Source organism: Tympanuchus pallidicinctus, unplaced genomic scaffold (genome assembly GCF_026119805.1).
Source record: "Tympanuchus pallidicinctus isolate F22 unplaced genomic scaffold, pur_lepc_1.0 scaffold17, whole genome shotgun sequence".
Lineage (NCBI taxonomy): Eukaryota > Metazoa > Chordata > Aves > Galliformes > Phasianidae > Tympanuchus > Tympanuchus pallidicinctus.
The window spans coordinates 5,402,299-5,416,212 of record NW_026294690.1 but is presented as its reverse complement, the minus strand read 5'-3'; the positions used below and the strand labels follow the sequence as shown (position 1 = coordinate 5,416,212).

Below are 13,914 nucleotides of genomic sequence, written 5' to 3'. Positions count from 1 at the left end.
TTGAAAGCATTGAGAAGGAGAATTCTTTCCTTGAAATCTGCCTCAACATAATAACAACTGGAGAGAGTGGACAGCAAAAACATTTTCCCTGAAGGCATACAGTATGGCAGGATATTTCTAGCAGAAGTTATGTGTAGCATCTATATGTGTTGACATGTTTGTAACAGTATTATTTCATGTCTTCAAAATTGTGGCTTATGGTAAGAATCAATGGAAAGTTGAGCTCCTGAAGTTAGCTTTGAGAAATACTACTGATTAAATTTAGATCGCTACGGTCAGTTTGCTTATGGAAGGGCTACAGCTATGCAAAGATGATAGTGGCCATGTAATGCTTGTTGCCACTGTGATGATGGTGAGCTGATTTCTCTTGAAAGGTTTTGTATATGCTGCTGAGGATGCTGGTGGCAGAACTGAAGCTGCTGCCCTCGTGGCAGGGTGCTGGCTGAGATACAGTGGCTCGGTGCTGTTTGGGCTGTCATGGATGGTGCTTTCTGAGAAACCAAAGCCTATGTGCAACGCTGCTGTTGCAATAGATGGCTGGCAAAGCTCGTTCTCTGACTCCTTATCTTGCATTTCTGTTATTGGTTTGTAAATTTGTCTTATCACTCCGTGAGATATATCTGATGGCTTGCAGCGTTCTGTAATAACACAGCAGGGTTGCTGACCAAGTCTGTAACCTTGTTTTGCTGCTGACAATCTAAAGATATTCGGCTTTTTCATCACTGCTGTTGTTTCCTGGATACCTGTGTTAGCAGGAGTCTACAGAAGCCTTGTCTTAGTTTCTAACTGAAAAGTTCTAGTGTGAGACACTGATTGTCACTTCCTTTGCTATAAAAATATTCGTTATGTAGTGATTGTTACTGCCTGCTGTTCTTACCCCTTCCTTTGGTTTCCACCTGCACTGCATTTCCTCCTGGTAGGGCCATTGTAGAGGGTGGCAAAGCATTCCCTCTCCTCTGGGAGGTGCCCACCCTTTAGTGGGTGCTTTCTCAGCTCCATTGGGAACTCCTGTGGATGTAGAATCAGCTCAGGATCAGCCTGAGGTTGGGTACAGAGGCAGGCTGTGCTGCTGTGGCCCTGCACCATCAGTGTTACAGTGGTTTGAAACCAGAGAGGGTGGCATGAGAGCCTGGTATATTTGTTTTGTCAGAACTGAAGAGGTACAATAAATAGTTGTGCTTTTTCCCTTAGCAGATGTGTTAACCTGCAGTGCAGGTTTACTCCTGGGGAAGCTTCTTCTGAGTCGGAGCACGTCCTGCCCAGGAAGGAGGACAGGGAGAGCAGGCATTCATGTTTCTTGTTAGTTTGGCAGCTGTCACTGCTGGACATCTACGAATCGCTCTACAAATTTTGCTCTCATGTGGATGTGGATCATCTAAGATTGAAGGGTGTCTACATATGACAAGGTTTCAGAGGCTGGATAGTCTGAAACAATGCAAAATGCGAAGTCTGTTTCAGAATGAAACTACCATTTTTAACTGACTTTTCTATTTTGAAATCAGGTTAAGGTAATATCAGAAAAACGCATGTAGGGAAACCTTTACTTGTTGCATTCTTTTAGTTGCATGTTTGCAGTTCAAAAACACCAAGCTGACTAGCAGGGGGACAGTGCAGCATGCTATTTCCCCTCCTGCAGGCAAGACACAAAGGTAAGCACTTGCAGTAAAATGCTTTGGGCCACCTGTTGATTTGATAAAGTATGCAAGTTAGCTGGGCTGTGTCGGATTGTGAAAACAATCACCACTGGCTAACTTGGCCTCCTCTGAAGTTAATGTCACGTCAACTGATCACTTTATACATCTCGTGAATGAAAGCTTCATTCTTGGCTCATTTTGTGGTGTGTGATGTTTCCATTTGCCTTTAAAGCAGAACTGGATGGAGGATTTCTTGCTGCTTTTTGCTTTCCTAGTGTATTTCAAAAATCCTATGAGAGGACTGAGTGAGCAATATAGATAATCTCCCACTGGATAGTTGCAAATCCTTAAGATTTGAGGCGACTCTACCAGATTTCCTCTGTGTTTGTTTTTTTTTTTCTTTTTTTTTTTGGAGTGGGATCAGTTTCCATATCCTCTATTCTCTAGGAAAATAGTTTTTATCATATAACTACAGTTGCCTGTATGCTATTCTGCCTCGTGTTCTTTTTTGTATGCCAGCAGTGTTAGCCTCTAGAGTGGGCTAACGCTGCTGGCATACAAAACGAGCAGAAATAAGGCAGTTACTGCATTGGTCAATCTAGTCCTATGAAACTCCTTAAAACCTTTACTGTCTGCTTTCTCTGGTTGTGCATCTGCCTACTTACCTGAATATTCTGAAATATTCAATTTGGTTATGGTACATCTCTGCAAAGGTGGATTTTTGCTCATTTAATCAGTTACATTTAGTCCAAAGATCTGACAAAGCAATGTAATATGTGGAAGCAATGCAAATCAGTAGTGTTTTCCTGGATGTAGGGAAATAATGTTTGCCTTGTCTTTAAACCAGCTGATAAGATTAAATATAATCCTTGAAGTATTCGTATGTGATATCACAGAACAGTAAATAAAAATACAGGAATGGAGCTGGATAGATCCATAGGTGTAATCTTGCCACTCAGCTCTGTGTCCAAGAGAGAAAAGCTTATGAATGAAATGGAAATAAGTGAGAGGGCTGGCTGTCATAATTGCAACTTCTGTCAGTTTTTCCATAAGTAGGGGAAATAAATATTGGCACTTCTCTTTGCTTTTTTTCACCTCCACCTCATCCTTTTTTTCTAGTTCCCCCCCTCCCCCCCCACCTCACTCCTCCTAGAGGCTGATATGAGATTGAGAGCTCATGCCAGACATGCTTCCCATTGCTTGCTTCTCAGGATCTAATTTTGACCTCTGACAAGCCTAGCTTTCAGAATATATCACACACTGGTGTGCTGCTGAAGACCTGCTGTAAGTGGAAGATGATATAATTTGCACTCTTTTGTGTCATTTTAAAGTAGAAGTTTCTTGTCTGTCTAGGACACAAGAGCGAGCCCTTTATGTCTTGCAGCAGAGTAGTGCCACTATAATATATAGCCTACTTGATTATGCCTTATGCTTTCTGTGCTTGACCCTGACTCGGACATCTGAAAACACAATGTGTTTTTTTGATGTTGACAAATGATACAGAGGGTTCATCAAATATTTTGTGGTCTTGGTGTTTAAAAAAACAAGCAAGCAAGCAAGACAGAAATCAGGCAAATTGGTTTGTGGTGTTAATCTCCGTAGGCCCTACGTCACCTACCCAGTTCAGGTACTTGCCTCAGATAAGCAGGCATCCTGTCAGCTGACACTACATTTTTGATTTTATTACTAAGAGTTAGCCCATATCCAGCCATAAAAGCTTAGAATTTTCTTTATAATTGTAGAGCTTATCTATGTTTACAGCTAAAATTTAACTCAAACTATTTCTTTGTTCCTTTTTCTAATGTGAAAATTATTCTGTGATTCAGTTTAGTTCTGTAATGCTATTATTAGTGCTAACTGTAGTTGCTATGTACTGAAATAATGATATATTAAAAGAACAAATACAGCGAAACCCCTGTTGTGTAGTAAACAATCAATTTCAGACTGTAAAAAAGCCAGATCTTCAATTAATCAAAAATTCTCATGGCAGAGAATATTAAACAATGTGAAGAACTAAATAATAAAACTCAATTCCATAGGTACATGCTTATTTTAAACTGCCTGAATGCTTATTAAGTCAGGTCTGCAAGCTCAGCTTAAAAAGCCTACAGGAGAAAAGATAGCCTGGTTGTGAATACTAATCTTGTTAGGGAACTTGCTAAATGTTGGCAAACTGTTTTGTGCTTGCTTAGGAAGCTACAGAATAACAGGAAAATAATGAATTGGTGATTCTGAAATAAGTAGCTTTAAAGCAGATGTAAATGTGCTGGTAATATACAAACACAGCATTATTGTAGAGCCACTGTGAAGCCAGTATAAAAATATGTTGATATTTGTGTGCACTGCTTAGGTATCTCAAATCTAACAAAACATTTTGAAAATTCAAAGTTAGCTGTTATGGCTGTTGTTTTAAAATCCTTTAAGACCGGTCTTTCTGTAAGCAAAACGTTGCTGGAGGCACACCAATAATATGAAGTAATAATTCATTGAATTAATGGATCTTGCCCAAGATAAGCATATTATAATGCTTTGTGGTGTCTAATGATCCTGTGTGCCTCCAATTAGCAGGCACAATTAAAAATGTTCCAGCTGGGCTTTTATGCCCTTGGATGACAGGCTTTTGGGGCCTCGCTGCCTGCACAGGTACAACAGGATAAAATCCAGACCCATGTGCAGGGAATCAGAGAGGTGGCTCAGAGTTATTTTTGTTTCCTGTGAAGTTCCTATAAGGAAAGCGATGTTCCTGCCTCAGTGGCTTTGAGCTGAATAGAGCTGAATAGATTTTTGAATCAATAGGTATTTTGTTTCGTACACTTGGATTTGTCACCCAAGTTGTGTTTCTGACCTTACTCCAAGTGGTCGGTGTTTGCCTAGATTGTGACTGGTATCACTTGGAAAGCTGAGTGTATTGAGATGTTTTATGAAACAGGTACGTTGTTAGTCAACAGGAAAGCTGTCTTCGCTCCTTTGGATTGGTTGGTTATACCAGCAACAGGAGTAAGTAAAACCAGCCTCTGAATACGGGCACGTGTGGTACTGCTGTTGGTTTGCAATCTGCCTCCAAATCTTTGCTGATTTATAAGATATTTCCCATAGATCAGAGGTAGATGTTTTTGAACCTCCTTGCAACGAAGTCAGAATCCAATTAATGTCATCATCTTAACCAGGTGGGAATCTACTAAATGGTTTAGATTGCATTTGTCAGACAGAAAAATGGTTCCATCAGAACTGTAGTAAGTGATCAGGCCAAAGGTTTTGGAACTCTGTAAACAGCTGGAGATAGCTCTAAAGAGGCTGAATTGCCCCACCTGTGAAGTCGTCACAGTAGGGAGGGCACTGCTTTTGTCTGCCTTGGCTCTGGAAGGGTGGTTGGACTAGATGATCTTGCAGGTCGTTTCCGACCTTGTGATTCTGTGGTGGGCTTCTGGTCTGTGCTTTTCCCATTCTCAGCCCAAGCTTGCTTTTGCTGAAGTTCCTGAGGAGCTGTTGCAATTCAGCTCCAGTGAAAGTATAATGTAAAGTATTTTGATGGCTTTATGCTAGCCTTTTGATTTCTCTACGGCTGTAGTTCAAACACTGCTAATACAACTATTTAATCTTGCAGGTCCTCCACCAGGCCAGAGGTCGCGAGCATAGAGCCTGCAGATCAGGGTGAGCGCCAGTGTTCGCAGAGGGCAGTTGTGCAGGCACGGTCCTCACAGCCCACACGTCTGACAAGTATCATCTTTGCTGAAGATACAAGTAAGTTCTAACTTTTGTTAGGTAATTAGTTAAAAAATAATAATACATGGAGGTGATAGTTGTAAACAGCTTGTCTTTTAGAAGGCTGGAAATTGCCTTTATGTCTGTCAGACAACGTACCTGCTTAGTTTTTAGAATGATAGATATGCAGAAACAGATGGTTGAATAATTATCTTGCAGTCACTAAATCACAGTGACATAGGATTTTACGGTTGCTGGGTAGCAGTCATTAAGTTCTCTAGGATGTGAGCTGTGTCTGACAATTGCACTGTACAAACAATATATACTCGGAAAATGTTACTGTTAGTGTAGTTGGAAATGAAAAATGTTTAAGATTTTTTCTCAGTGAGGAAGGGAACTGTAAAGGAGGGAGCTGCTTCTCTACTCTCCCTACTGCTTGTTTAGCCACAGTCACCATTTGACCGAGCATTTCTTAGCCAAGGTCATGACCTAATTTCACTTCCTTCAATGTCTGTGTCTTGCACCATCAGCTTAAATTTGAAGTGTATTTTATCTTGTTACTGATGTTGTTTGGATGATGAGCACATCCAGTGCTACTGATTTTGTGTGATTTCTCTTGAAGTGACTGGACAGGTTCTTCGTTGTGATGCTATAGTTGATATAATTCATGGCATACAAATTGTATCCACAACAAGAGAGCTCTACCTTGAAGATTCACCTCTAGAGCTAAAAATTCAAGCTTTAGATTCAGAAGGTAAGCAATTTATTAGCGCTGAAGCACTTTGTTGTCTGATGTATTGAATATTAAAAGCCGAGCTGACTAATCTAAAGGAAGTTCTCTGGATAACGTATTCAATAATCTATTAATTTTGTTTAAGTATAAAACCTACATACTCAACTACCTGAATAAGAAAATCAAATGCTACTTGATTTCCAATGTCTTTTCCCTGCCTTTTTTCCTTAATTGCCCACGGTAGCGCTAAGAGTAGTTTTGAAAATTAGAATTTAAAGTCAGTAAAATAAAGATGTCAGCTGTTAGCAATTATACCTTCAGGTCAGGACTAAGAATATAATGTAAGAAGTTGTTGCAGTACTTGTTCTGTTTAAATATCATGTTAGGATTTAACTAGGCTGAGGATTTTGAAGCAGTCAGTTTTACTTTTCTTCTCTCTTTTTCCTTTTGACTGTGATAATGTGAAGAATTTTGTGAAGGGACATTTCGAGTCTAACCAAACATGTAGCAGGACATTCAGGGATGATGTTAAGGACCAATCACCAATCCCTTAATCATTACAGAAGCACTCATTATTGGGAAGTGTAATTCAGGCTCATAAACGTCAGTATACGTGAGTTAAATCCATATTTATTAAGAGCATGAAACTTCTGCTCTTTGTTGTCTGCTCCATCAGAACGAACTGTGGTACTGGTTTAAAAAAATATGCTTTTTTCTACAGTCTATTTTTGTGCACACATGAACACTCTTGCAAACTAAATGATATTTAGGACAGCTAGTGGGAAGGAAATGGTAGGTTATAAACAGCTCTAAATGCTTGACTTGTTCATTTAGGGTAGTTAATGAACCCATCGTGTATCAGTTTATTTGTCAAGCCAACATTACAGGTTATGGGTGGCACTGTGTTAATAGCGTAAGGTTCTTTTTATATTATGTGTAATACCAGATTCTTGGTTTGATATTTCTGCAACTTCTCAAGCGTGCTTGATGGACAAATTTCCCTTGGACACTGCCTAAGTTAGAGTTTGAACAGGAGCAGAGGTTTAACAACCAGAACAAACCTTTACTTTAGAGTGAAAAGTTGCTGAAAGAAGCTATTTATTACAAGCCTTAGGATTAAACATCCCAGACTAAGTTTCAGAGATTGGAAAACACTCAAAGCTTTGAAAATCAGTTTCTTTTAATCAAAAAAACTTTTTTGATTAAAAGGTTTGCACCTGGGAGAACTTTGGACATCTTGGACAGTGAGTGTATTTCTCTGCTTACCCTTTTGTTGGAGTAAGAAAAGGTGTAATACAGCTTTGCAGAGCTAGAATTTGTATAATTAAAATGTTGAACTTAACTACATGTTAAATAATGTAATTCCAAGCAATTTTAATTATATTTTCATATACATTACATTTGGAGTTCTTTGTTTAAAATCCTATTTATTTGGGATTTATGGCTCTATGGGAACTGTTGAGTCCTGGCCTCAACCACTGATTGAGCATCTGGGGAAAGGACCCAGTCAGCCTTGGGAGCACAGGTGAAGGCAGTTCAGCTGTGTGTCAGGAATGGGTGGAGCCTGGCTGCACCTCTCTTAGACCTCACTGAAGGGCTGACTGCCACTGGGGAAGGATCTTTGGCTGGAGATTTCTTCTTGCTGGAGCTTTCCCCTGCAATCTCCAGCTACGAGTGAGCAGTCTTCTTCCCTTCCTTTATAAAACCTTTCTGTTGCGCCAATCCTTTGTTGTTACGCTTTGTCACATCATATTGATCTGTCCAGTTGCTACAATGGCTATCTGTAATAAGTTGTAAACAATGAGAAAGGCAGTGTAATATGCAGGTTGTACAATTCTGTCTTAAAATCTCTTTGTGGCTTTATGATATCGTAAACCTTAAAGCACAGTAGTTTGAGAATACATTTTCTTTGATTCTTATTTTATTGTAAATGCAAATACCAGATGGAGGAACACGATTGAAAGTATACTTCAAAATCAATGCTGGCGTTTATTTGTCCCAGTGGATGCTGCAATTCAGAGCAAGGCCTACACTGAAATTTTAAAATCCTTCAGATTAGCAGCTCATTGTACTTAATTGTAATCATGAAATATCCCTGCTTTGTCTGTTTATTCCATTTTGCTCCTTGTTAATATTTACTTTTTTGCAGTCTTTTGGTTCAGCTTTGTAGATAAAAGGTGTTAAAAAGTGGAGCGATATATGTGGGGAGTGTAGTTCATCAGTGCTGTGATCTCATGTTTCCCAAAAGGCATCTCAGACCCACATTTGTAAGTGAAAGGTGTTGGGTTTTCTTGTTTTCGAGTCCCGCCAACATTCAAGAAGCAGTAAGGCTTTTGTAGTTAAAGGGGTGGCTGGTGCTGAGAATATCTTAGGTGCAGCTGTCTGCACCTGTCCTTCATTCAGCCCCTGTCTGGTGGCTTCTGTGAAAAACAGAATGATCTTGAATTTGCACACTTCAGTAAAGCAAAATAGAATGTGAATTCCATAGCTAAGTACTGATAGAATAGTGACAGTGTTCCTCCTAGGGATAAGAGAGAATTCCAGGGGAAACTAACTTTTGTTCTGGGAAGGCTCTATGGGTGTTAGTAATTCTGTTTTATTGTAATTGCTGGTTTGTAGGAAACACTTTCAGCACGTTGGCAGGGTTAGTGTTTGACTGGACGATAGTAAAAGACACAGAGGCTGATGGCTTCTCAGATTCTCACAATGCACTGCGGTAAGTTCATTTATGTTGTTCTCAAATTAAAAAACAAAACAAAACAAAAAACAACAATGAAACTCCTGTCCTTTAAGTTTCTGTGTAAATATTTCCCTGTTTCTAGGCAGTTTACCCAGTGAGCACTTAAGATAATGCTTACGTGTTGGTTGGGGTATGTGTATATATGTATTTTTGTTTGTTTGAACTGTCCACTCAGTAGCCTGGCACTTTCATCTCTATTTAATTTAAAAACTGATGGTGCTAATGAGCAGTCCAGGTGTCTCTAATCTACTAATTAGAGAATGAGTATTGTGCAAAAAATCCAGAAAGGGGCTCTCTCAACTCAGATTGCTTCAGGTGTCAGTCAGCACCCAGTTCTAATGTTGAAATAGCTTTCAAGTAACTAACCTTTAAATGAGAAAGAACCAAAAGGCTGCTTGCAAGTTTGGTACGGCTCACAAGGCCAGATGAAATCACTGAGTTCCATCTGTCAAGGCAGTGAGTAGAAAGCACTCACTTGATAACTAAGTCATGGTGCTTGCTTCATTACCAGTACTGGCTCTGAAAATAAATTGATTGGAAATTAGTGATTTTTTTTGTTTTTCCCCAACTCATTAATGAGTTTAGTGTTTTCCAGTGTCCTTGTGTAGTTGGGAAATACTGTTCTGTCCATGTAAAGGAGGTGGAGTTTTTCCTCAGAAGTCGGAGAGCTCATCTGTGGCAGGAGTAGGAATAGAGATCAAGTTTATGATTTTCTTTGCTCCTATGTTTCTGCCCAGATCACTTCATGTCTTGTTTTGTTTTTGGCTTTTTATTTATGTGCTCTGCCATTTTATAGTGTTGATTTTATTATTCTAGTTTTAACTTAGAGTAATGGAACTATAATGGCTTCAAACAGAAATGTCAGTTTCCATTTTTATTAAACTAACTCAAATTAGGGTCTGCTCCACATTTTCTTGTTGTATTCTGCCAGTTTTATCTTTACACTGACACCAACGTGTTGGAAATAAAACAGAGTCAGCACACTGGGATCCTGTTTTTTCTTTCTTTTTTTCTTCCTAGTCATTTATTAAATACATCCACGCTTCTTTATAGAGGTCAGAGTTGTGTTCTGGTTTGTTAAGCTGTTGCTTTTATAAACATAAGCTGTGGGGTCTTTCACATCTCCCGTTCCACAGTAATGCAGAGCTTTTGCAGTCTACACCTACTGTAAAAACTGAGGAACTGTTATTGGAAGCGTGCAGTTCTCTGATACCTTTTGAAAGCTGGCAGACAAGCTTCAAACAAACTTATCAATCGCATAAATTAGCTGCAGATATGTTCAAGAATAAGTAAAATTTGGATATCTAGTCCCAGGCAGACATCTTAAGTTTGCAAAAAAAACATGGGAATAGCTGGGAATAGATGGTGTTTCTCTACTGGTTTATAAAGATGGTTAATTTTTATGCTCTCTTTCTGCCTTTCAGTATACTCAAGTTTTTAGAATCCACTTATATTCCACCCTCCTACATATCAGAGATGGAAAAAGTTGCCAAGCAAGGAGATACAATTTTGGTGTCTGGAATGAAAACAGGGAGTTCTAAATTAAAAGCAAGAATACAGGAGAGTGTCTATAAGGTAAGAAACTTGCATGCATCCTTCTATTTTTTTAAATTTAGTCTTACAGTTCTCTGTTACAGTAGTATATTGCTGTATGGTTTCCAATATCATCTGTTGCCATTGTGGGTATCAGTGCTGCATCTCAGTCTTACTGGATTGACTCCATGATCAGTGTCACAGGAGGTGCTAATTTTGTTCTCTGTGGAAGGGGTTGGAGCTTGATGCAGTTACCTTGGTGCAGCCATCTTAACCCGGCACAAGTACCAGAAATTGTTCCTAAACCAGACTCTGACAAAGGCCCCATGGCTGAGCAGCACTCTTCAAATACTTCTGTGAGATTTTTATTACTACTGCCAGCCATTTGTCTTACGTATCTGATGAGGATCATGCTGATAGTAGTAATACGTCCAGTAGTACATCGGCTTTTTAAGTCTGTTTCTCTGGTTGTTTTTTTTTGTTTGTTTTTTTTGTTTTGTTTTTTTTTGTTTTTTTTTGTTTTTTTTTTTCAAACTAGAACTTTTTAGGTCTTTTTTGAATTAATAAATAACTGGAATGAAAATTGCTATCTTGGATGTACTTTTATTTCCTATTGTGCCTGCGATGACCGTCATACAACTTCTTGGTTTGTATTTAATTCCACCTTGTTAGATCTTGGTTTCCAAGATAGAGCTTTAGAATGGAAATGTCAGTGATACAGGAGATCTCAGCTGCTGTGTTGGCAGTTTTCCCAGCAGTTATAGAACCACAATAGTTCTTTCTTTGTAACAGTGTGACAGTTTTTCATTTAACTCTGGTAACAGTAAGTAAAACCATCTCAGTTGCTGGTAAATTTTAAGGGGAATACTTGGCATTTTGCTGCTATCAACCTTAAGAAATCTTTGTATACAACATCGTGCTTTTTTCTGAAGTTCATCTCGTATCTGCAGTCTGGTTTTGAGGTTTTTGTGTTGCTACATGTTTAATGTTTTTGCTTAAGCTAGAATTACCTAACCCATACCTGTAAAAATTGTTCTATGAAAATATTCTAGGTAACACTAGTAGAAATAATAGAACATGTTAAGAACCCTTTTTTTGGTGAAGTTCTGCCTTTGATAAGTAATTCAGCTGAATATAGTTGCCCTAAAATTATGCAGTATTAAAGACAAACTCCTTATTGATACTTTTTCTTGAATGCTTCTAGCTTGATTTGTTTTGTCTTACATTTTTCTGAATTAATTTTGAGCTGACACGGTAAGTGTAATTGAAATGCCATTACTTGCATTTGCAGTTCTTTGCTTGTGCTTGGTAGTTCATTTAAATCTTTCACTGCTGCCAGATTGCACATTTTCAGTGAGTATCCCTCGAACAAATGCAGTAGAATTTATACAGTTGTCTGCTGTATTTCTAATGTAGTAAATCAGTGAATTTGATACAGACTATGTAATGAAGTTATAAATGATGTTTTATGGAGGCATCTTTCTTTTACAGTAGGGGAAGTAAATTTCAGTGTCTGAATAGTAACTGTGCTGCTGTGTATCTGTCCCAAGCATTTCTGTATTCTCCCAAAAACTTAACCAAAATTATGTCCAACACAGACTTGTTTTTCTTCAGCCTTGCATAACATTACCAAACTGTGCATAGATGGGAATTGTTTCCCACTTTTAGTTGCTGGGGAGACTAGTGGTAAAAAGGGAATGAAGTAAAAGAGATTCTTTCTGGAATGTGTCCAGAAGAATTTCATTTCACTTTTCTTTTTGAACCATGTCCAGATGATTCCTCCTCTGTCTCCATTTCTCTCTTTGAAAATGAATAGATGGTGAATATTTGAAGTACAAGACATGATGCATTAATGTTTGTAGATACTTCTGAGACCCATAGCTTCTAGATGTTGTATTGTTCTAAGTTATCAACCAGCTCCTGCTGCTAAACCAGGAGTGAGGGAGGGGGAAAAAAAAAAAGACTAAAGGGGATAAAAACTTGTGCTCAAAACTGTGGTGGTAGATGAACACAGCTAACCCACTAGTGCTAAAGCAGCTGCACAATGCCACGGAGGGTAAGTTTTCACAGCAGTATTGATGCTGATGCTGGGGAGATATCAGAGCAGATTCATGTATCAGCACTGCTGGCTTCTGCCAAGAAAGTAATGGCCAGGCATTGCTCTGCATGTACCCATCTGGGCTCAAGAATGGTGTCTGGTGGATGTGAAGAATGGGAGGGCTCTGCCATCCCCCTGGCACAAAGCAATTCCAGTTTGTGTTCACTTAATGTTACAGGTTTTCATCACTACGATAATTGAGCAGTCAAAGTCAGCTTTTCTTTGAGTGCTTTGACAATTTTTTTTCCCTTTTTTAACAGGGAAAAAAAAATCCCTCCTTACACTGAATCCCACTCTCCTAAATATCTTTCTCTTGTCATTTACATGTTAAATTATTAATTCAGTTACTTTTAAGGGCTTGCATAGATTTGAATAAGTTTTCTTGTCTATTTTTCATTAACTTATTTTTGCAGTTGATGTAATCTATGTACATTTCCCTGTCTGTGCAAATCTTAAGATGATAATAAAGAGCTAATTAAAGAAAGAAATGCTTTGAATTTATAGGTTTTAAGTTATTGCAGTATGGCATGTTTCAAACAAGTGAATTGTTTTTTTTTTTTCCTTTTTCTCCTCAATCAATAGCATGTACCTCCAGCAGAAGTCAGATTGCTTATTCTGGAAAACATCCTTTTAAATCCAGCATACGATGTTTATCTTCTAGTAGGAACATCAATAAAGTACAGAGTTCAGAAAATAAGACAAGGGAAGATTACAGGTTTGCCCCGTTTTTCCTTTTCTTTCATTCTTTTTTTTCTTTGAGATGAGGTATGAGTTTTTCACTGCAGATAAATTTTTGATAGGTTTAGATAGCTTTGTTAATATTTAACATTGTTTTTCTGAACCCCAGTGATGCAGTCGTTCAGAATTTCTCTCACAAAAATTACGCTTTTAAAAAGTGTACTCACAGATTTGTTCAGGACACAAAGCTGGGGGCAACTGAAGGGTTGGTGCTGTAGTTCTGATTCTGCATTGACAGAGAAACTGTGTCTGACTTTCTTAGTTAAACTGAATTGAGAGTAGTGCCTTTGCTAACAGGGATTGTCCTCTTGACAAATGAGTTTCTTGCACTACTACAAGAGTTGGTCAGCTGGCTTTACTTGCACTTACAGGTGTGGAAGTTTCTAATTTCCTCTGTTGTTACAAAGAGCCTGTGCTGTTAATAATTCCCTTAAACAAAGAAAACTAACAGCTAGATATGAAGTATTTTACTAGGCCTGCCATCAGCTTGTAGCACAGGATGGAGCAGCAGAAATTATCAGTAACTGATAAAAAGTAATGTCACCACTTTTGAAGCTGGGAACGAATTATATGTTAGGTCTGAGCAGTGGGTGACACCAGTTGGAAATTGCACTTCAAAGAAATGCAAACAAAGCAGGCAGCTCACTTTTGTGTGTGCACATGTTGATCACAGAAGCGCTATTTTTACAAGCCATTAAAAATACTAATTTAATGCGTGTTCTAGACATCAATAAAA

The 13,914-nt window shown here is 38.5% G+C and overlaps 1 protein-coding gene across 1 annotated transcript in view; it reads left to right on the top strand.

Moving 5' to 3' along the window:
• The window catches only part of NUP210 (nucleoporin 210), a 61,229-nt gene that overhangs the window by 2,550 nt on the left and 44,765 nt on the right, over positions 1 to 13,914 (top strand). Inside the window, exons 2-6 of the mRNA XM_052679270.1 lie at positions 5,239 to 5,375; positions 5,959 to 6,090; positions 8,689 to 8,785; positions 10,234 to 10,384; positions 13,023 to 13,155. Of these exons, the coding sequence (XP_052535230.1) occupies positions 5,239 to 5,375; positions 5,959 to 6,090; positions 8,689 to 8,785; positions 10,234 to 10,384; positions 13,023 to 13,155 (650 nt within the window). The remainder of the gene's footprint in view (positions 1 to 5,238; positions 5,376 to 5,958; positions 6,091 to 8,688; positions 8,786 to 10,233; positions 10,385 to 13,022; positions 13,156 to 13,914) is intronic.